The sequence below is a fragment of the Brachyistius frenatus genome, unplaced genomic scaffold (genome assembly GCF_029030835.1).
Source record: "Brachyistius frenatus isolate BFR_SWC_R1_liver_20210118 unplaced genomic scaffold, ASM2903083v1 Contig_28, whole genome shotgun sequence".
NCBI classification, from domain to species: domain Eukaryota; kingdom Metazoa; phylum Chordata; class Actinopteri; family Embiotocidae; genus Brachyistius; species Brachyistius frenatus.
In genome coordinates, this window is record NW_027210627.1 from 2437196 (window position 1) to 2462420 (window position 25225).

The 25225-nt window shown below is 41.7% G+C and overlaps 1 protein-coding gene across 1 annotated transcript in view; it reads right to left on the reverse strand.

Moving 5' to 3' along the window:
* The window catches only part of tmeff2a (transmembrane protein with EGF-like and two follistatin-like domains 2a), a 113112-nt gene that overhangs the window by 11866 nt on the left and 76021 nt on the right, over window positions 1-25225 (reverse strand). The window contains exon 5 of the mRNA XM_069698914.1: window positions 10065-10161. Coding sequence (XP_069555015.1) covers window positions 10065-10161 — 97 coding nt within the window. The remainder of the gene's footprint in view (window positions 1-10064; window positions 10162-25225) is intronic.

Genomic DNA, 25225 nt, shown 5'->3' on the forward strand with positions numbered 1-25225 from the left:
AACAGCACAGTTTGCACTCAGTCAGAATGTTGGACCGTGCTTAGTAATCCTGTTCAAACTGGGTTTTGGTTCATTCAATTTGACACAATAGCAAATGGATTTAACTTTTGCAGAAAGAGACGGGCTGTACCGAGGGCTTGATTGACAAATGATGTACTGCTGCAATGGCAGGAAGCAATTAATAATGAAAGAACTGTAGATAACAAAGCTGTACATTTTTGTGTTACCAAGAAAATAGCGCACACACACACACACACACACACACACACACACACACACACACACACACACACACACACACACACACACACACACACACACACACACACACACACACACACACACACACAAAACATCATTCAAGTCGTCAGACATGAAATGAATTTTAGATAAGTTTGAAAATAGCCTGAATGGAAAATAATAGCACTAAGCTAATGCTATCACAGTGCACGGCAAAATAGCTTGTTTCTGGTATTACATCGTGTCTTTATGATGTCCTTCAACAAAACCAACACAGCTGAGGAATTCAAGAAATTACCTCTCCAAAGCAACGAGCATGTCTGGTGTATTACTGTCCAACCCGGTATCACGGCAAAGTGTGAAATAGACACGCCCGGTCCGGTACAGCAAAACGCGAGATAGCCAGCGTAGCTATTTAACATTTTGCTGTCGTGGACCGGGCGTGTCTATTTCACGCTTTGCTGACAACAGATACTTTCTTTAACAGTAAGTTGTTATATTTTAAAGTTTGCAAATGCTTTTCGAGATCACCGAGTTGAAGTCCAATTAAAAGCGAGTAGTTTTGCCCTAATAACCGCTTACATCCGTAACCCTTTTAAATTAGTCAGGTTTAGTTTTTAGTCCGTGTGATGAATCTGTAACTTCTTTCTGTCGCGCTGATGTGTTTTCGCGTCACGCTGCAATGCATTCATTTCTCTGGGAATCAGACACGCGTGACATCTGCATAAATAACAAGGCGAGCGAGAGGCCGCGTACACACCTGCGTGCCTGCGTGTGCGTGTCCTGGCATACTGTAAGTGTGACCCTTTAAGTTTGTGGCAGGCCCGATCAGCAGAAATTACACCCAGATTGCATTCCCCAGACAGTTGCTGCTGAGTAGCGCTGAACGCGAGATGCTGTAATTATAAATCTGTCATTATTCTCCCAGTCTTTTCATTTTCCCCCTGGTGCCAGTTCTCTCGGTAAAGCACAGGCATTCAGCTGTCTTACAGCTGCATTTGCATACACGCCTACATGGACACCCACACACACACACACACACACACACACAAAACACACACACACACACGCGCGCACACACACGTACACAACTTCACAATCAGCCCTGATGATTTGTACTGCTGACATTGATGTTGATTGAAATGCCGCGCAGCAAAGCGTGGCCGCGCTCCACCACTGTTGTAATGATGGATCAGCAAAGTAAGAATGATGTGAAGAAAGGCTTCGTTATGCATCAGAGGGGACACAGTTGTGTGAAGGCTGGCAATATCCAAAATCCCATGAGACACTGAAGGTGAGCTGCCACGGCTGTGAATGACCTGTCGCTGCTGAGGCTTACACAATGAGGACGGCTGCACAGTGATTTAAAATATCATTTCACTCCAATGACAAGAATGTTTTTTGTTTTGTTTTGTTTTTTTTTGCTTCCAATTAGGAGGGTACCGATGACAAGAAACTACGTCGATGCGCGGACCCGACACAAAGTCGTTGTGACATTTGGTGACAATTGACACCGCTCTCTCACTCCGTGGTGTGTGTGTGTGTGTGTGTGTGAGGGTGTCGGTGTGCGCCACCTACTCCTATCTTGCTCGTTAGGTAAATTTTCATATATGCCAAGTTTACCACCGGACTCAAACAGCGGAACTGAGAGAAACGTCACACTGTATAAAACTGCCTGTGTTTCCGACATTAAATGTTTCAATCTACAAAACACACGGTGGGTTTACAGTGCATCAATCGCACCACACATACATGTTATTTATTATATGTCACATACATTTAGCTGATGCTTTTATCCAAAGCGACTTACAACATACTGATGATACACCATTGGGAGCAATTTAGGGTTCAGTGTCTTGCTCAAGGACACTTACGCATGTGGACAGGAGGAGCTGGGGACTGAACCACCAACCTTCAGATTAGTGCGCAACCCACTCTACCGACTGAGCCACAGCCTCCCAATGTCACTACTCGTTTAAGAAGCCATGTTTGAGTTGATAGCAGGTAATGCCAGTTCAAATTTAGACGGGGTCCAAACTCCTCGGGGTTGAAGCCAAATACTGACTACAAATACAAATACTATTCAGGGGTGTAGTGCTCTTTACTGAACCACAGGAGCGTATCTGTGACTTGCGCACGGTTATGACGTTGCTTTTTTCTAAGGTTTTGTAATCGCTGCTCATATGTTGGCAAGTATATACCTACCTACCTACCTAAGTTTAGTCAAAAATGTGTATCGTCATTGCTTTAATTTAAAGTATTTAACAATATAATTCTGCTTTTTTTGAACCGTTGTTCTGGATTACTCATCTAAAGTGGGATTGACCGATTTTACGTACCTGAAAATATTTCAAAATAAAAGCCTGGTTAGAAAATTATGGGGTTTCTGCTTGCTAATAAACCAGAGGGCTTTTACTTTGAAATCGATACTGGAAGTATTGAGTTTGTATTATCGTGTAATGCAGTAACTTTTAAAGGACAAAGAGTAGCGATCAAAACAAGTCTTCGAGTTGATGTCGTGAATCAATGAATACACCTTAAATGTCAACATGACGACTTTGACCATTCCCTTGTTTTTTTTTTTGTCCGTCTTGCATGACAAGCTTTAGAGATGATTGGATGTTAAAGCACGTACATTTTTTTTTAATAAAATTCAACGGGATCAAAATAGCTGTGAACATTTTATTTCCTCACTTGGGAGAAAAAAGGGGTTGCGTTACATCTTTGGCCATATTGCTAAAAATACCAAAATTTACAAAACTCCCTTAAAAGGTAAACACTATCAAGTTTGTTTTTGACAAAAAACTGAGGATGAAATGGCCTTTTGTTTACCAAAAGTCCCGTCTATACATACTTCTCAAAAACCAAACATTAAACTATGAAATCTTTTTATAAATCACAGCTAAAATGTATTGTATTGTTACAAATTACCTGATATCATTTTTATTTCACATTTAAGTATCGAGACAAGGGTCCAATCCTCCAAAGCGATAGACTACACCCCATCACTCCTCATACCAACGCAGATTGACGCAGACGTTACACAAGCAGGATTAAAAAGAAAATAAAAAAAAAATCAGACGAAGCCAAAATTATCTGCAAAGCTTGATACTACCAGAGGCAAGTGCGACAAAAAATATACAACACAGACTTTAATTTTGCAAAAACCACCCCTAAGACAAGATTAGTTTTACAATTAAAGTGCCCATGTTATCATAAAAAGTATCTAAATGAGAGTTTTAACATGAAAAGAGGCAGCGAGGAGAACTGATAGAACTCCGAATCAAAGCATGAAGTCTCCTCAGCGTCTGAACTAAAAGGGAAACTTCCACACATCTACGACTTAAAAAAGAATACGTATATGAGCTCGGCATCGCACACTTGTACACGTATGCACGCACACTACCTAACCCCCCTCCCCCCTCCAATGATCTCACGTCACAGATGAGCTTTTAGAGTCTTGTCCGTCTCCCGAGAGGCCGCTGTTGGTCGGTGGCTGATGTCTGGGCCCCATACATTTTTAATGAGGCCTCTCACTTTCTCCACAATAGGCAGTATACCACCAGACTGTAGTGCGTCAACACATCCAAGTGCTGCCCGCAAACAGGCGAGCACAAATACTCATATACATGTACGAGACGGCAGCCGCTTTGTGATAATCCTTGTTTTTTTCTCCTCGCAGACACACACACACACTCACACACACACACACACACACACACACACACACACACACACACACACACACACACACACACACACACACACACACACACACACACACACACACACACACACACACACACACACACACACACACAGCAAATGATTCCTTCACACATTCTGCTGGGAGGCACACACAGGTAGAGAAGCGTTAAATGAATGTTACCGGTGTGTGTGTGTGCGTGTGTGCGTGCGTGCTATACCTGAGTGTGTGTGTCATGTGTGTGTGAGAACACTTTCTTGCCGGATGTGTCGTATTGATTAGTTCCCTGCAATTTCCCTCCCATCAAAGCCTTCCCCCACCTTCAGACTGTCTGCGGGCTTCCAATGGAAAAAGCCATTTTACGCACACATTTGAACATTACACACACACACACACACACACACACACACACACACACACACACACACACACACACACACACACACACACACACACACACACACACACACACACACACACACACACACACACACACACACACACACAAAGCATCTCGGGCCGGCATATCCACTGCCTGCCTCGTGGTGTGTACAAATTCTAAGCGCCGAACCTCATTGGAACTGAACATAGCATTGATTTTCATAATCCTTAGCCTCAAATTTCACTGTAATCTGTTGGAAAAACTGAGTGAGAGAGGCAAATAGACAAACAGGGAGAGCGAACATGGTGACAGAGAAAACTGATCAGAAATGTTGAAGCAGAAAGGAAAAAAAAAATAGGAGAAACTGCCAAATAAACATAAACAAACACACACAGCAAAAGATATATTGCAGTGGTTTGTGGCACTAAATGTTATGAGTCCATCGTTGATGGATTACTGAATGGGTGTACATGGGCACAGGCAACGACAGTGTGTAAGGCACAGAAATCCAAAACACTTCAACAGGTGCTACATCAAAACACAAATTGAAGACTAAAGCCAGACAAAAGATTATCACAAAGCAGAACAAGCTACGTTCATCCAGACACACACGCATTCATCAGACAGGCGGGCCAGATCGACTCACACAGTGCAGCAGTCAGAGCAGAGCTGGATAACACAGTCTGACACTATAGGGGACCAAACATGTCACTATGATGGTCGCAAAAATACAAAAATAATGAGCGATAAATAAAGACGTTGCCCTGTCACATTAAATTAGCTGGGCTCTAAAAGCACAGTGTACATATATTTTATCCTATTTTAAATAGGCACAGGCCAAAAGCCCAGGGGGTTAAGGGCCTCTGTTTTAAATTGTCTATGAACATTTCTTGTTAGAAACTGTCTACCAGGGAATAAAAAAATGACAAAGAAAAGCAGAATGTCTGCAAAGCACAAAAACAACAACAAAGAGTAATAAAGGGATGTAAAGCCACCAGAAAAAAAACTCATCACCTCTGGATGGAGATGCAAAACACCCACAAAAAGACTACAAACTTCCACAAAGAGAAGCAGAATAACCACAAAAAGACTAAAAACCTCCACAAAGAGATGCAAAAAACCCACAAAAAGACAACAAATCTCCACAAAGAGATACAAATACGTGCAAAATAACCACAAAAAGACAAAAGTCTTTACAAATATGTGCACAATAGCCATAGAAAGACTCAAAACCTCCACATAAATGAAAAATTACCCCAAAACATAAACAAAATTTCCAAAAAAACACAATTCATTGCGGGGGTTCCTGTGCGAAAGGGGTTCGCTTGTCAACCGGCTCACTGTTCAATGTGTGGAGGGTTTCCTGTGGATGTTGTGCATATATACAGTATGTGTGCATTCAAACACCCAGCTGAATTAAAGCGAAGGCATGTCTACCAAACCTGGCCTGTTGGCCTTTACCTTGTCCACTGTATGGCTTTTCATTGCATTGAAATTCCCTTTTTTCTCTCCCCAGAATGGACTTCAATAAGGACACAAGTGCTGGCTTTGAAAAAAAAACAAAAACTTGCTCTTTTCTAAGAAGGTGTAACTTCACAGAGCCAGCGTCCCTGCAGCCCCTCTCTCTCCATGACTGTCTCGCTATCTGCTCCTCCTCTCTCCTTAATTCTATCAACACCGATGGGCTCTATTGATGGCTTTGAAAGCATGGATTTTTGTGGGTAATTACAGTTTTACACCACAAATGGATCTAAATGGGTTTTTGTGACACTCTATTGATCCCAGAGGGGCATATTGGGTCTTTTCTTTTTCGCCTGCTGCCTGCCTCCAGAGAGCAGAGAGGTTCAGTAGGGATACCAAGACTCTTCAGAAGCAACAAGAACAGTTTTGTTCTGCCAAAAGGGGCAAACACTATTTTGACCGCTACACTAACCACCGTTTTCTGAATCCATAAGGAAACTGATTCATTTGTGATGAAACATAAATGATGACAGATAGAATCAATGGCAACTGTTTGGAGGGAGAAAATGGGCTGAAATAGCAATTTTCTCAGAGCATCATTTCTAAGCACATTATGAAAGTAACTTTCTATTATAACAGGCTGGCATGGATTCTTTTATGCTGTCAAACTGTGTAGAAATAATCAGGTTTAAAATAAAAAAAAAATTCTAAAAGCAAAGAGCAAGCAACAGATTATTGCTGTTACCATCAGCTGTTATAGATGTCCTCTGCAATTTTAAAAAGTAAAGTATTTCTTTGCTTTGGTTCCATATCTCTGAATTGCTTCCCACATCTCAGGTATTTTTCACTGATTTACGTACAGAAGGTTTACTTTGTGTCGCCGACTCATTCAAGAATGGGCCAGTCAAAGCTTTTCAGGCGAAATTATGGAATGTGACAGGGTTGAATCGACACAGGAAAATGAGCACATAAAAAAGCACTGCTTGGTTGAAGTGGGTGTTGCCAACTTTACGCATCCTCCCAATAATGGTCAAATCAATTGGAATTGGTTTGATTGGATCATTTGCTTGGTGAAGCCGGTTTCGACACGACACTAAAACTAGCACATCACAATATTCGTTTCCTTTTCTCATAATGTTTGACAACTTCTCTGACATCCTCCATCGTGTTGACCCGTGGGAGTACACAGTGCTCTTCAGTGCACAACAAACGCAGCAATGGAAAAAGAGGAATGACATTATTAGCGCTGTCAGATGGCGCTGTGATGTTGGTCTCCGGCACCTCACAGATCACCTACTGTACGTACTATATGCCAAGCTATAATTGGAAGGCGTGCTGTAGTCGTGTCTGTTAGTCAAGATGCAGCGAGAATGTGCAACTCTGTGATCACCTTATCAAACGGTGACCCAACAGTTTGGATCCTGACAGGAACGACTCCAAAGGAATGGCTTAGAATTTTAAGAAATGTTCTGATTCACTCTCTGGCTGACAATCAGATGAGAAGATCGGTACCAGTCTTGTGCTCCAAGATTCATGCAAATCAATAGCAGCAGCTAGGTAACTTAAAGAACCCCAGTAAAATCATGAACAAAAAAAATGCAATCAAAGCCACAGCTGAGCATTTCTGTACCAACAACAGTTTCAAAAGAAGACATACATCACATACGAACAGACGGTAAATTCTAAATATCTAATTCTTACATCCGGGGTTGGGTTTTAGGGGTGTAATCAAAGGAGAGGTTTTTTTAAAAAAAAAAAAAAAAATCAATCACCAACATCTATTTAACTTGGTTGCTTTACAATTCAAAAGTTACAGAGGATAGAGGTCATGCTGGGAAACGGGAGGAAAGGAACCCAAGAAAAATATATGCACCAGGACAATCACAGTTGTTACTCCGCAGAAAATATGTTTACGGCGGGATCGAGTAAGAGAGCAAGAGAAACTGACTCATTCTTTTGTACAAAAGTTGCCAAAGGAAAACCTACATACAACTTTGATTGGTTGCTTTACTCTTAAAAGTTACAAAGGATAGAGGGCATGCTGGGAAACGGGAGGGGAGGAGCCCAAGAAAAATATATGCAGAGTCCAACCACAATTATGTTACCCCGCAGCAGATATGTCTACTACTTGAGCGAGTAAGAGAACAAGAGACACTAATATATGTTGTTTTGCACAAAAGTTGTTGACGGAAAAATCACCAATAAAACTCTGATTAGCATATTTGCAACATATATAACGTTAGTGAGTGGATGCAGACAACAAATGAGACAGGATCTGCTGTTGTCACTTTGATTTTCAAGACTTGGTGTTATAAAAAAAAATAAAAAAATAAAAAAAACTCCACTGTGCGTATGGCAGTTATGAATATAGATAGATAGATAGATAGATAGATAGATAGATAGATAGATAGATAGATAGATAGATAGATAGATAGATAGATAGATAGATAGATAGATAGATAGATAGATAGATAGATAGATAGATAGATAGATAGATAGATAGATAGATAGATAGATAGATAGATAGATAGATAGATAGATAGATAGATAGATAGATAGATAGATAGATAGATAGATAGATCGATAGATAGATAGATAGATAGATAGATAGATAGATAGATGGATAGATAGATAAATAGATAATGTTGTATCTGTGTTACATGCGGCTGTAACAGAAGTTTCCCCTCGCGGGATCAATATTCTGAATTGTTTGTGAAAATAGGAACGATGCATTATCATAAACACATCACTTTACAGTTACCTGTCCTTTGATTACAATCATCTCTCCACTCATTGTTTGATTAACTGACGGTTTTGTTTGATTAAAATCAGCTGCTGCTTGATTGCAATAACCTGTCATTTTAATCAAAATGATCCTACGCTGCACCAGTTGTTGGCTGCTGTTTGATGAAAATTACCTGCTGTTGTGTTGCAATTACCTGTCTGATTATTCGCCAGGAACAGTCTTATCAAAACACCTTGGGGCTTTTCAAAGATTAAAGAGTACTTGTAGTTTCCATTTTTTTTTTACAAGAAGTGCCACTGAAATATTCCGACGTCTGTTTGTGTCATCTGCTGTTTTAACGAGATGCATTATTGACTTTGGCTGCTGCTTTTTGTCAATCGTCTTCTTTCCACATTATGTCCTGGGTAACTCTTTATTTCAGGTTGCGCTAAATATGCTCGAGGCGCCGTTTTTCTTTAATGTTTTCAGCTTTGTGTGCACACAAACCGTCAACAGCACTGATGCGACCTTATGAGTTCCCCCTTTGGGTTTTAAGAAATTGCCTATAAATCAATTTCTGTGTTTTAGTGGAATATTAAGGTGCATTTGTCGAAGTGGGTGGCATCGGGAGAAGTGGACTCTAGCTGTTTAGTATTTGCAACAAGGCTCAGAAAGCATTATGAAGCCGTTCCTTGGCATTACAGTTATTGCACACCAGGGTACATTATCTTTCCATTACATCAAGCAGTTTGATAGAGTCATACTCTCAGGGCACCTCTAATTTCCAGCGGTACGTCTGGGATTCCTTATAAGCACTGTCTTCCTTTTGATGATACCAGCTGATGGTGTTCCATACCAAATCAGCAACCTTGCTTCATTTAAGCCTCGTTCTTGCTGCTCGAAGCAAATCCGCTGACGCCGTTGCAGTTCACCAGTTGAGTCTCCGTCTAATTGGGTTTCTGCACACGCGTGTTTTTTATGTAACCCCTCGAGGATGTTGTTTAGATCCGCTTCTTTGCTTGTGCACGTGCGGGCGAGACGGGGGAAAAAGGAAAAACAAACAAACAAAACAAAAACAAAAAACCATCACCTGCATTCATCTCATCTGCAGTAAACGGTTAAATCTATGACAAACGTTATTTCTTCACTGAACTAGTTTTTCGTGTCAGAGTCAAAGTCATTTTTGGCCTGACATCCTGTAAGGATAGTAATTGGATTTCCAGAATAAACGAAAATCTCCTTTCGCTCGCTGCCCTGCTCTAGTAATTGGGGTTAAATGAAATGGTCAACCATGCACTAAACCTCAGTGGGTGTTCAGCGGTGAGTGTGTGAGAGATAAAAGCGGAGCTCTAATTTAAATTCTTTAGTTCAAACTGGCTAAAAATTCAAATGACGTAATTTGTTTCAAATAACGAATACAAAGGGAGCATTTTTTTTGGAGGATTGCGAATTGTGAAAAAGGTGTCACACGGCTTTGATGAAAAAAAACAAATAAAACGAGAATGGAAGATTCAAGCATATGGTGGGTGTGTTCATGTTTGTCGACTAACCAAACATCCTCTGCGTCCACATCGCACTCTGCGCCAAACTGGCATATGTCGCAGGTGGACGTCTCCTTCTGGCCGGTCTCAGCTGAGCCCTCTCCGCCTAAAAGTGACAGAAAGAAAGACAGAAGAATACATGTGATACCCGTTTTCTTTTTTTTTTTTTTTAAATCCCAGACTGATTTGTAACTTCCTTTCTGTTGTTGAAAAGACCAACAGGTTTGTCAGAAACTTCAAACAAAGCCCTGTAACGGAGCACCTCTCACGACACGGTGTGACCGTGAGAATCGGCCTCGGACAGCTGAAGTGCATTTACATTCTGCCGTGTCCCGCCGTAATCCCGCCGAAGCCATCTCCTTCATCCGTTCCCTCCTCCCCGCCTCTCTCCAGCCTCTTCTACTCCCTCGCCCGCCTCTCATCTATCACTCTCAAATCCCCTGCTGATCTTTCCAGAGTCCCCTCTTTTATTTCAGCGCGCTGATTTTTCTCGCGCTGTGAGTGCGACGACTCTTTGGCGGCGGTGTGGGTACTGGCGTCGGGTTTAGAGCGGCTTAGGGACCCCACCGACGCATATCACGCCTCATGAGCGGCCGAGGGGGGAGAAGGAAGGACGGAAAAAAAAGAAAAAAAAAAAGCAATCTGGCCAATCTCAAATTGCATTCTCCTTCCACAGAGGACTCCTCCAGTCTCTGCACGCTTTCGCTCGTCTTCTCCCCCCCTCGGCCCTCGTCTCCATTAGACAAGCTCTATTTTTAAACTTAGTAGGGCCCATGAGGACGACTTTCGGAGAAAGAAGACAAAGAGGTGGAACTTGGCATCATTTCCCCATGTCATATCTTTAATCGCCTCAACGTGCGCACACACACACACACAAACACACACACACGCACGCGCACACGCACGCAACCCCTCCCCCCGCCCCCCTCCCACGCTGCAGCCACCACGCATCGCTCCCCTGTGTCGCGTCTTTCATTTTCCCCTCTGAAACTTTTGTTATTTCTTGTGATCCCCTGCGACACGCTGGATTGAATTGGAAAGAACTCTGGTCGAGAAATTTAACCTGATTTTCCACTGTAAGGCTTAAGTTGGGTTTGACTCTTATTTTAAGGTCAAAGTCAGTTAAGTTTATTTTTGCTTTCTCTGACTGTTGAATGTAGTTAGCATGTGACGTGCCTCCTCCATAACTCTCAGCTTGGATTTCGTTTGCTGCTCGGTCAGATTATCCCAGCAGATTCGTTCGTCTCTTTTTTACTTGTGTCCAAAAACCACAATGCAGCCTACAAGAGTGAAAAGTTCCTTTGCTGACGATGTTAAGCTTCTTTCAAAAGCCTTTGCTTTCAGTGATGATTCTTTTTTTTTTCTCCTTTTGAAGCGGCGTCTGAAGCTGCAGGTGTTAGAAGGCAGCCATGGCGGTGAGGCAAAATGTCCTCTGAAGGCGGAACATTTGCAGTCATGTGGAAAGATGCACATTCTGTATTCTCAGCTTTACCTTCAGGTCAGGACTGGCAGGACTACAAGGTGTGAAGAAGAGCTGGCATGTAGCCAACCACTGCAGCACCAATGCCAAATCCTCTAAGTGTGCATAACAAAAACCTTTTCAGAGAATATTCTCATATATAGAGGAATATATATATATATTTATCACCTACTCAAAGTTTCACTGCAGTGTAATTTGTTTCGAGAATCACTTTCATTTTTTCCAAATAAACATTTACGATAAGATAATTATTGGGTGCATACTGTAAAACACCATTCAGAAACGTAGTCCAAGCAACTAAACTTGTCTGGTTTATTGAACATCGTATTAAATTCCAGTTGATTCTACCTAAAATGTGGAATCTTTATTTTTAGACCACTTTCAAGCTTATAAACAGGAGTTCTTCTAACTTCAGCGACTATGACTGGAAATAGAGTTGAATGAACAAGCAGTACAAAGTTCACTCAGCCCATTAAATTAATTTATAGGAAACAAAACCAGCCAGCTATTTGTCTTTATTCATGTTAAATTAACTCCTGCTTTTTTCTTTTGATAATAATGAAAACAAATCTTACCGAAATGAAGGTTGGCATTCAATTCAGTCCCTGCACTAATATACTTCATATTTATCTTTCTGTCACTGGGTGCAGGCTGAAAGATTGTCTCGGTACTGAATGTGGTAGGAAATGGACCACGAGTTCCCTCTGCTAAAATCACCACTAGCATTAATGGGGTGATGCTGGTGACACTGTTAACGACCTATTCCGAATTCAAGTCAACACTTTATCAGCATGGCTACCACAACATCCTGCAGCGACGCACCATCCCATCTGATTTGCGCTTAGTGGGAATCCTCATTAGTTTTTCAACAAGATAATGAGCCAAAACACATCTCCGGGCTCGGAAAGATCTGTCTGGCCAAGAAGCAGAGCGACAAAGAGCCGCATCAGAAGACCCGGCCTCCACGATCGAACCGACCTAAACACAACCGAGATGGTTTTGAATGAGCTGGACTGCTGGGTGAAGGAAAAGCAGCGAACGAGTGCTCGTCATATGCGGGAACTCCTTCAAAGACAGTTGGAAAAGCTCCAGGTGACAACCTTACAAAGCTGGCGGAGAGGAAGCCAAGAGTGTGCAAAGCTGTTATCAAAGCACAAGGTGGCTAATTAAAATATACTTTTTTTTTTATTAAAAAAAAAAATTCTTATGAAACCAAATGTGTTCTTTAATAATAATAGTAGTAATAATCCTTGAATGAGTAACTGTGTCCAAACTTTTGACCGGTACTGGTACTTTCGACAAGCTGAAACTAGAATCTGATGTTAGTCCAATGATTATTCATGCTTTCATTTAATCCCCCCTGGACTACTGTAAATCCCTCTTCATCTGCCTCAGCAAGACAGCTCTGGACGGCCTACAAGTGGTCCTAAATGCTGCTGTGAGGATCTTGACCAGGTCCATCACACCTATTTTATCTTCCCTTCATTGGTCGCCAATATTTATTTTGTTGCACTTTTCCTGTGAATGGTGCTATATTAAATAATTTTTCTTACTTACTTAATAAAGCAGTCCTGATATAATTCATACATTTCTGAGAGGTGTTGATTCAACCTCACAATCTCTTTGGAGGCTGCAATTTGTGGTGTTGCTGAACTGCATTACATGGACTAAACAGAGAGGTAGTCTATCCTCATTGATATAAATGAGGTGGAAAAAATATTTATAGAATATTTCTCATCGGCATTGTATTCATTACTAATACAGTTATCCACATTTATCTTGTTTTCAGCTCCTAAATATTGCATTGATTATGATTTTCTCTTGAATCATCAAGAACTTTTAGCCTCCAGTATTAGTCAAACTCAAAGGACCCTGGATTTACACTTAGCCCTAATGCGAATCAGCTCAGCAATGACGGGACAACATTTCTGACAAATTTGAAGAAATTCCTTCAAGGCGTTCCAAAAGCATGCGTTCACAAGCATTGGTTAATGTGAGGTGCCAGTGACCTTAACCTTTGACCTTGGTTGGTAGTAAACAAATGTTTTCGCCAAATTGAACAAATTCCCTCATGGCGTTCTTGATATATTACATTTGCAAGAACGGGATGGTCAGATGAGGGAAATGTGAGGTCTCAGTGACCTTTGACCACCAAATTCGAACCAGTTTATCCTTGGGGCCAAGTGAATGGTTGTTGAAAAAAATTCCACCACGGCGTTCCTAAGATATCATGTGAATGTGTCGAATCGGGGTATCAGTGACCTTGACCTTTGACCTATGCCCCCCCCCCCCAAACCGAATCAGTTCGTCCTTGGTATCGAGCAAATTATTTTGCCAAATTTGACCAAATCCCCTGAAGACACTCTTGCTATATTGCGTTCACGGGAACAGGATGGACGGACGGACGGACAACCCGAAAACACAATGCCTCAGGTTATGGCGATCGCCAGCGCGGAGGATAAAAACCTAAAGTTCCCCTTTATAAGACTTTAACGCCGGCAATGCTTTCAAATGCCTGTTAATTCACATTCTTTCAAGGACAGTTGTCAGTGTTGTTCGCAAGTGTTCAACAGCGCATGACAGTTCAATTATATGGACTTGGCTTCTTGTCCCACATCACAGTGTAAGGTGCACTGTCAGTGCAGCTGATTGAATTAGCAAGTTGTGACTCTTTGACCACCGACGAAAATCGAATTTCCCCTCCCATTTCCACCTGTCGTGTATGTTGCGGTGTGTGAAATTCTCTCACGCACGCGCACACGCACACGCACACGCACACACACACACACACACACACACACACACACACACACACACACACACACACACACACACACACACACACACACCACTTCTTCAGTTTTTACAGGCACCAGAGCTGCTGGCCAGCCTCTCTAGCCCCTCTGTGCTCCGTCAAATAATCAGCTCCACATAAAGGCTTGTGGGCAGGCAAGCATGTAAGCTCTCCCACGACTCTACTCTTCCACAATTGCACACCAGAAAAAAAGGATTGGAAGATAAAGAGAGACAGCGAAAGAGCCCATCCACGTTTCTGTACCGCCTGCTCGTATTTCTCGTGTGCGCACGCACATGCACGACACAAGTGCCAACACGGTCTCCTTTTCCCTCTTCTTTCGGTCCCTTCCTGCCGCACGCTGCAGCCAACGCATCGTGTATGCATACACTCCCCAGATCCCCATTCACTGTACTGCAGGCACAATTACCAAAGGCGACTGGGGACAAGCTGTGTTTTCCACTCCTCAAATCCCTGATAGAGTCTCCTGTAGCACTAACACAACATCTCCCCTGTTTCTATGTCTGCTAATCCCTGGAATCAGGAGACACGGCTGGGTAATGACTGAAATGATTAGCCCCTTTCTACTGCCCCCACAATCACACCCCCACCAGCTCCTACATAACCTCGTATCGATCCACGCCTGGACCAGAGCGCTCGACCGGTCTCCCCTTTGTGACTACAAACCTCGCCTCACCTTCATCTGGAACAAATCCTGCCCTCCCTTTGTTCTTTTGTTTCAATCGGTAGAGTTTAATCAACACAATGCAAGTGTAGCTTTTGTGTGACTTTAAAACTACAAGGTGAAAAGAGAGGGAGGAAATAAAGCCAAGAACAAAGGCAAGAGAAATGTGAGATTAAGTAACCAGGCGGAGAGGAAGAGATTAGAGTGAAATGGTGAGTTAAAGAGGAGATAAGCAGGATAAGAGATAAAATGACAGAGGAGTAAAAAAAATATGGTGGATCAGTCGCAAAGGTTCTACGGACTTTCATCCAGGGGTTAAAGAGCGTATTTAATCCCCTTACTGGTGCATGTGTTCACAGAAAACTCCCATAGAAACACAACAGAATTCACTGCTGGGACTACTGCATGATGCTCGCCACGGATTCAGCAGGCTGCCATAAAAAAAAAAAAAAAAAAAAAAAAACGGGAGAGGTTTGCTGCAAGGGAGGAAAACCAGCGACAAGCTCGGAGCTCATTTAACTGCAGCAGCTGGCTGATTCGCTCTGCTGAGAGCAAGCAATGCTCGACTGGTTCGGCTCCTGTAACTTGTGAAATAGAACCAGGATCATCCACTGTGTACAGAAAACTAGAAAACAAAATATCTGTGATGGTACAGAAAATGACACCAAGGAGGAGACACTCGGTTGAAAACACCTGAACAGCTTAGCAGTCATTTTTTTCTGGCAAGTTATATGACAAAAGGAACATTACAAAGAAATTTGATGTTGATCTCAAATACAAAGATTTTCACTGTGATTATGGACACATATTTAAGCACTGTTTATTCATCTCTAAATGACAAATGTATCAACAGCAGAGATGTTAGCTTTAGTTAGTAGCGTATGCACCAACCGAGTTGCTTTTTGTGTGTTTCTACACTCTTGTCCTCGAATTTGAGTCCGAAATTTTCACTCATTCCAATTAAAACATTATCAATTGAGCGGCAAAAAGTCATCAGTTTATGAGTTTTTTTCTGTTTTTATTTTGCAATGGCAGGGCGGCTAAAATTACCTTCACCTCTAGTCTAAGCAAACCTCGAGATAATTGGATTTACCTGTAAGGCTGAAACAGCTACCTAATAGGCATCCATCTGCTGTAACAAAGTGCTTTGAAATTAGAAAGGCACAGAGTATTCTTCAGGAAGGTACAACGTAAAAAAAACTGCAAACAACAATTTGCCTGAAGTAGGCAATCCTCAACAAAAAAAAAAAAAAAAAAAAAAAAAATTGCCAGTGCAAGAAGGGCCAAGGGTAAAGAGGGCGGTATTGAGTCCTCTGAATGAGCGGCAGGATTTCACGGCTGAGATGGGAGATGTTGGGATGCTTCACCTGTTGCTACTCAGAATTCTCCTATGACATCTGGGCTAGTGTTTACCAGAAGGTAAACTGGAGGCTAAGTGGAAGAAAGTAAAAAAAGAAAAGAAAAAGAAAACCCTCATCTGCCCAGCGGAAGCAGCAGTGTGATTGTAACAACCTAAAAAGAACCGCCTCGAATCCAGATTTCACAGTCCACCTCAAGCCTAGCAGAGTTTAGCTCTTTTTGCAGAGAAGAACAGAAGACAAATTGCAGTGTCCAGATGTGTCAAGCAGATACAGACCTATTGATATCGGCTCAAGGCTGCAATTGCTACCAAAATTGTCTCCGCAAACTATTGACTTGAGCGGGGTGAGTCGTCCTCTGTTCCTCACACTATAGCACTATGTTGTGCTGAATATACGTATGTGACTGTGCAAGTTTTGTTTTTAACATAAGTGTGCACTGCGCTGTCATGTATGTACATGGACACAAGCATGCCGTAGTCTGTCTTCGCATAAATGCATCAGGGAAATAAAGAGGAGTTTAAGCGAGAGTAGTGACAACGGATCATTCATTTGAGCGAGCAAACAGAAGGGAAGAAGAGACCATTTCTTTCAGTCGGCGAAAGCAAGCGCGCACGCACACGCACACACATACACACACACACACATACACACGCACACACATACACACACACACACATACACACACACACACATACACACACACACACACACACACACAAAGACACAAAGACACACACCCAAACACAGACGGGAGATTTAGGGCAGTCTAGTGTGCGGCTATCAAACGGATGATGAATGAAGCTCACACACCCCTGGAAAACAGAGCAAGACTACTACGACCTTGGTTGGAAAACACACCGGGGGAAGAGATGGAGAGGAGAGGGATGAGAGACGCAGGCTGATATATCCGACGCTGCGTGTGGTTGCTGGAACAGATACAGTGTCAACCCCACATGGCTCACTGTGTTGTTACTGACTCACCCTTCAAAAGGGTTCGCACTGCCCTCGGACTCCACGCGTTCGTCAAAATGTATTTCAACTCCCAGGGGCGTTTCGCTAATTGGTTTGGCTAAGATGGGAAAGTGTGATGGCCATGTGCTGTAATATGACATTACTTATTATCAACATGCATGAAATCCCAATAGTGGGCAGACAAGAGATATTACGCTTGGAGAATGGTTTAAGGACGAGCGGACAAAAGCAGCTAATGATTTAACGTCACGGTTACGGTTAGGAACAAAACCCAGACAAAAAAAATAAACACACAAAAAAAAAATCCTGGATTTTAACCTCTTCATCCTGCATAACACCAAGCCACCATTGCTAGAAAATAGTCCTTTGTCTTAAAACCTTTGTCGCGGAGGGACGGTCACATGACCTCTGTCACGTGACATGCCTATGTTTACGTGGGTCTTATACTCATGCCTGGACAGCGCCAGGCATAGCTATTGCACATTTTGCCTTGATACTGGGCTGCTAAACGAGGCAGACAAAATATTAAGAACACATCTCAGCAGAGTAAACTGGAGCTAAATAGATTGTCGACCATAGATAATAGACCAAATAGGCCGTAGAATCAGCCCACTCGCAACCTTCATAATGGTTGTTTTATTCGACCGCATTAGTTTTAGCTACAAGTACCTAATAATTTACTCTTCATAAATATACTCTAATGTTCCAAAAGACTTGTATACAGGCCACAAAATATGTACCTTTCCAGAAAAAAACAAAATTAAGCCTCCTACCGGGTGTGATAAATCATACTGGAGGCTGTTTTCTTCCCGTAAAAGGACATGCGATCCATGAAAGGTGATACAGGAAGCAATGAACATGAGCCAAATAGCTGATAATGGCCCGGGATGAGGATACAGAATCTATCCTACAGTCACATTGTATCAACATCACAGTGCAACCGTACACAGTCTGAACTCTGACTCGTCTAAGATGTAATCTCTCAGTTGTGTGGGGAGCTCCATTAAAGTAAGACCACGCTGACAATTAAACTATGAAACCCATCAATCAAAATGACATTATCAACGGGCCGCTGCCCCAAGTGACCGATCTGACGGTGAGCTGGGCCAGAGAACAGAAGACGGCCAAATAATCCATAAACATAATGGACATCAATATTGAAAAGATGACAGATGAGACTGCCGACAGAGGCCAGGATTCAATTTCTATTCTTTTTTTTTTTTTTTTTTTTGCTGCAGGAGACCATATCGCTTTTCACAGTCATTTTTCAGCCATAAGGCCAATGAGGAGAAGCCAAGCTCCTCCAACATGTGAGCCAAGGGCAGTTGTTCCAGTGACGCAAATGACAAAATGAATCAGGCCCAGGACTATAATGACTGTGATATAAATAATGATACCATCAAAATTCTCGGTTGGCATTGGCACAGAAACACAAAGCACACATTGAGTGGAGTAGTACTTCAGTGACAAAACAGAAAACCCATCAAACCGTATTTTCCAAGGTTGGAAATGAGGACACCGAGCACATTTTATTTACAGTCCAGTGACAAAACAGCAAAAGTACATTTAATTTTACTGTTGGAGGCCATTAACTTTACTAAAGGCGCAGTTCGACCAAAATCGTCTTTCTATTCATTTAAATGACGAAGCAGGCAAGTCCTCTTTACTTCCAGTCGTAAATTGATCTCACCAGAGTTCAAGACTGATCGTTAACGTCCTCGTTTGTCACTGCGTGCTGAAATAATATAATACATGCAGAGAAGGAGTGATGCTGATGGGTTGCAGTGAGTGAGGTTTTGCCACAATAAATTTTGCTTGGCCCAGTTTGACCTGACCACACCAACTCAGTCAACGTCCTCATCAGGGTGGATTTACCACTGGATGGCTCTCGTGTTATAGCACGGAAACTACTGGCTTTCATTGATAATGGAAAAGATGATTCATATGCATGTACACGATCCCACCCTTTGACGAGGACTTGGGATAAGATTTGATCCTGATGACCTAATGAAGACCAAAACTCTAAACATGTCTGTCCACAAAGTCATGTTGCTGGAGTTTGGACCCTTTGGGACTGCTCGCACGGACCTTGACGGTGGGAGGTTGTGCCAGAAAATCCGGCTCTACTTTCTGATGTGGCAAAACAAAATGCTTCAGTAAATAACCTCCTGTCAACCTCTTAGCTAGGGGGATGGTTGTCAGCTCTTAAACTAGACACTGAAGGAATCATTGACTGCATTGTTAGTTGGTGTTGTTGCTTTGGCTGTCACTCAAAAAGTTTCCATTTCTCTCAAAGGTTTAAAGTATGAAACTGGGACTTTCAGAGACATCAAGTCAACGGATACAATTTTAAAACAGGGCAATATATCGATATTGTGATATGAGACTAGATATTGTCTTAAATTTTGGATATCGTCATGTGCTACGAGTGTCGTCTTTTACTGGTTTTAACCCAGAAAATATGCGACTTTTTTGAATGCGGTTTTATATTGACATCCATCCACAACAACCACAGTGAGTGTAAAAAAGACATCGCAAAAAGCTGTATTCCGGCTCCTCAGTAGTCTTGTTTTGTGTCTGTGTCTTTAAGATGGACTGATATTAATGATCCTCTCTTTGATTGGCTGACTCTTTTCTGAGTGCTCAGGACAATAACAGGATTTATACAGTCTTATAGTATGCTATCGCCACAACTGAATAGCCGCTTAGGTTTTTTTTTTTTAGACATTGAAGCTTTCACAGGGGGCTGGTGCTGAGGGTGGACATATGACATAACTGTAGGTTTGTGACATCACAGACTTAAGGAAGTCCACAGGGTTTGTCCAAATGGCAGGGTAACTGAATATGGGCTGTGCGTATTTCTCAGTGTTTTGACACTTTCATATTTTCAGAGCACCTCCACCTGCTTTTTAATCAAAAAATAAATGGAAATCTGAAATTATACACTATGGGATCTTTAACAAGAAACACCAGCATCACCATTAGCACTGAGCGAACTAGAGGCAGTAATAAACCTCTGGTACGTGTGGAGTTTGTGAATCATGTAGATGACTCACAGGGCAAACTCAGTAGTCCATGTTTGTTTCTTTGTTTAAAATCATTTGTGCCTCAAAAGCACAAGCCAATAAAAATAAAACTCAACAGATTATAAAATTCTATCCTTAAGCATAACACACGCTGACCTCTGACTCACCCTGCCAAATCCAACAAGAGCTAGGCGCAGCTTCAGTCAGGTACAACTACGATCGGCAGTGACCGGGCATCTGCTAATGTAACGCAATCCATAAACAAGGTCCCCAACTGGGTCAGTGGCTTTCTGAATGGATTAAAAAGAGGAATTATGGCTCTAAAACTTCATCTTTCCCTGCTTTGAGAGGATTAGACCCTGCATTCTGTTCTCCTCTCGCTCAAATGGCTCAGCGACCGTCAACTACAGTATCCGAGGTCGAACAGAGCACTCAGCAAAAGTGAATTCAGGTTGTTCAGGAAACTTCAGGAAAAGTTACCAGAAGTTACATAGTTAATTTCTTATCTGGCTTGTGTGCCTTGTGTGTAAAGAGATTTAAGTTTAACTCCAAAAAATGTGAACATGAATACGTAGAGACACAAACTATTCCTGAGGCACTACTGTGGTTGTGTCCTTGTTGAAAAGATGCCAGAATAAAATACAGTCTGAAAATGAGAATTGTGATTTAAACGTAGAATAATTTATCTTAAAAGAACATAATAATAATAATAATAATTTAAAAAAGCATTCAGAGCCTAATTTTTGCCAGTTACTGACACCGATTGCTGTTACACAATGTAGTCAGTACACAGAAATAACACAAGCCCTGTCGAGGAGAGTAGATTAATGACAATTCAGAAATATTTCATTTTTCAGAACAGACACAGAGACAGCAAAGGCACAGGGGGAGAGTTTCAAAAAAGGTCTGCAGACAATCACGATTTACCCATGCTATGTTCCTGTTTTGAGTGCTTTCATCGGATTGCATGGTATTTGTGATTGTTCCTTCATATAGTCACGAGCCTTTACATGAGAAATGCACCATCAAAATTTGAATTTGTAAAAAAGTAACATTAGAAATCTGGAGCAGCTGAGTATTATTGTACAAAAAAGCATTTCACAGTGCGCTGCTTCTCCAACAACAGGGTGTGGAATCAGCTTTTGTGCCCTTTTCCTCCATATTTGCAATGGTTTGCACAGACTGCTTTTTCTTTTTTTGAGCAGCCCCTTCCTGTGTTGTGTCCCAGACAAGATTCTTCTTTTTAATCCGGAAATATGCTGAACAAGCCCGGAGCAAGTCACATTGCACTTCAAATAACATACAGAGGGAAAGCAATGCAGGCGATTCCTTCCAAAGGGGAACACCCATCTATTCTAAGTTTGATTTTACTAATGCACTACGACAAAGCCACAGCTCTGGCCCCACAGCACTTACTGACTTTAAGCTGCAAAAATGATTTTTTTTTTTTTTTAAATCAACCACACTAAATCATTCACGCCTTTGTCTCTGCTTATATTCTAACCCATTTAATTTCACATAAATGTGGCAGCTAGCACCACCAAGCAAAAAATGCAAGTGATCGCCGTCTTTTGGCCAATATTTTTTTTCTCCTTTCCTCTATTACACCATTATTTCTCCTCACATACACAGCTCAAAAGGAATTCTGAATTTCCTATCCGTATCTCACATCAGCATGCTTGTTAGAAATTCAATTAATTTCCCTCTCAGCTCGCACTAGCAGCTAGACCTCTCTAACCTTGGTGTATCTAGTCTCCGAGCCCTGGCACAATGTGGAGAATATACAGGAGGGAGCGGGCAGCGGGTCACAAATACCCTCTTTTTTGTCTGCCTCTATCTTTTTTCCATCCACCCCTTGTGAAAATTTGTGATACACTTTTGTGTTTTTGAGTGGCTCCTCTGACCCGTCTCATGTGGCTTGTATGGGCCACGAGTACAGCCCACCTGGACCTACAAGCGGAGAGCGGGACTGCGACACACTTCATAAAACTGTTATGTTAAAAATTACCTGAAGAATTCTTCAGATAAAAATAGACAAGACATTTTTTTACTGTCAAGGTATTACAGAAACACCCACAGAGGTGGTTTGAGTAGTTTTGGCTAATTAGATCTCCGTTCAGGTTGATGTGATATCCCAAAACTCAAAAATAAGAACAACAAAGCCATTAGTTATCCTGCTTTGACATATTTTTTTTAACCATCTTGATCAAGGATGTCAATCAAGCACAGTCTTTACACACCAACGGTCCTGAGAAGCAGTTTAATCAGGCAAATTAAGTGAAAACACCCGTGTGGGTGAGCGACTGGTGTGAGAGGCCTTTAAGTGCTTCGACAATACAAAATAAATCCAGCAGCAAATAAATAAAATGACGAATGTTCTTTCAACTTGTCAAATCACAGCTCCCACATGTCTCCCACATGTGAATTAACATTCGGTAAAGTACGCCTTCTCACTTTCTTACTGGGGATTAATGAGAAGATTGATACTACTCTTGTGTCCTAAACTATGAAGCAACAGCAGGGAGGCAATTAAACAGTCAGCCTGGCTCTGGCCAAAGTTAAACAAAAAAAACACACAAATGAACTCGTGTCTCAACCTGTAGATGAACCTACAGGTAAAGAAAGATAGATTGTGGTTTGATGGGGAGTTACGTGCTGTAACTGCCGCTCTGTCTGCACAGAACCAGGCTACCTACAATCTTTCAATCTATTAAAAGGCGGACACACAGACTGATTAGTGTTTTCATAAAAAGATTGAGGAGTGTATTTTTGCTGGTTAAGAGTGAGCATGATTGGCTGGGGTGAGTTTGGATCAGCATGAGGGACGCCCATCCGGTGATTGGCTATTACGTTGTGGGAGGGTTAAGATTCGGGAATAGTTAATTGACAGTGAAACAACCACAGCACAATCATAGCAGCATAAAGATTAGCGCGTGTCCCTCCGGCTGATCCAAACTGGCGTTGTTTTGTGAATGGCTGCTATGAGGCCTCGAGTTTGGGCTTTTTTGGCCATAGCTATCTTACTAGTTTGAAGCGGTTTGCAGCCAAAAGTGACCATATTTGGACGAGCTCGGGAGGAGTGAATGGCGGATCTGATCGTGCTGATTGGAAACCCGAGGATACTACGCCCGCCCACTGATCGTGGAAACCTGACTGCATCCCATGACAATTAAACAGACACGCCCCACTGCCAAAAACACAGTTTTTTTAGACTTAATTTCTAATTAATGATGGGATTATTTTCCGATGGACTGCTAGAAAATAAAAAAGGAAGGAGGGACTTCAGATAATAAAACCATAAGAATTTGTGAACAAAATTTATTGACTTTGTATTTCATGACAGAAGCTGAAAGGAGACTTTGGAGCTGGGGGCTTTTTGAAGCCAACCCCGAGTGGCACTCGGTGCAATTGCAGTTCATGGCACTTGGCCAAATTTTTCAGACCTGGAAACTATGTCCACTTTAATATACAGTCTCTGGTATTAATCTTGTCATCTATCAAGAAAGCAAATATAATTTACCAAAAATCAATATTACTTTAAATTCAAACACCATTTACCATCATTTTTATTTTGTTTTTGTTCAATTAAAACACCCAGAGCAACAATTGTGACAAACAATGACAGTGGTATATATCTATGATATGACCACAACCGAGTATAGTTACAAAACACCAAAAGGCAGGTGAAAACAAGTAAATCTACAGCAGGAACTCATCCTGTCATCTCCACTGGCGCTGCTGATATAATTTTCCCAATCTGGAGCTGCTGACTCGCTGCCTTTAAGATAGACCGAAAGGTAACATCCCACACCATCTGGAACTTGAGACAAATCCATTCATATTTTACTGCTTATCCATGTCCTTCCGCTGAGCTGGCAGCGCACCAGACTCCTCTTCTTTGCAAGTGGTGAGCCCACATGGCAAACAAACACGACAGCAGCTGACTAATGTCTGTTTCTGTAAGCTAATGCTGCGTTTGACCAGCAGCGGAATTATATACTGTTTCATTTGTTGTGGTTATTACTGAGGGCAAGCCTGGTTGCTGCAATGTATCATTTGTTTAATTGTTGACTAGCTGATAATCATAAATAATAATAGAACGCATAATAAAAAGCCACTTTTGTGAATGTGCCGAAGTACCATACCACTGTCAGCTGTTGGCTTAGTGAAGATGGCTGCTGTCAGATATTTTACAAAATGCTCAGTGGAGCTTTCTGGAGCAAGGTTTTATGTCTTTAAATGCTTCCACCAAAAGGATTAACTGATTAATGTTAAAAAAGCAGTAACATGTCCCTTTAAATCTGACTGTGTATATCCCTGAGGCAGGAAGGAGAGATGAAAAAAATGACAGACAAAAAGAGAGATGACACAAAAAGACAGAAAACACCTAAATGTGAGCTTTTTTTGTGTGTGAATCTCTGCGGGAACCAAAATGTCCCGACTAGGATCCAAAATGAGGCCGAGGCTAGGATTATAGTAATCATTGTACCGGTGAATAATATGACAGGGATGATGACTGATCTTAAAGTTAGCGCAGGGTTAGCATCAAGCTCACAGTAGGTTGAATAAAACATTTGTAATTGTGGTCAAGTCAAAGTCTCTAGATAAATAGAGCACATATGTACTTGAATACATGTGCTTACATGGTTTAAGGCTGAAAGACAGTTAAAAGGACAAAACAAATAACATCAATTTACTATTTAGCTTGGAAATGAGTTGATGCAAACATACGTTCATAACCACATACATATTTAGTTGAAAAGTCAGCCTGAGGTTGCCAGTGGCCGTCGAGGAGATTTGAATTAAATGCAATTCTCTAGAGTGATAGTGGACACTGCAAAGCCTCTACTCA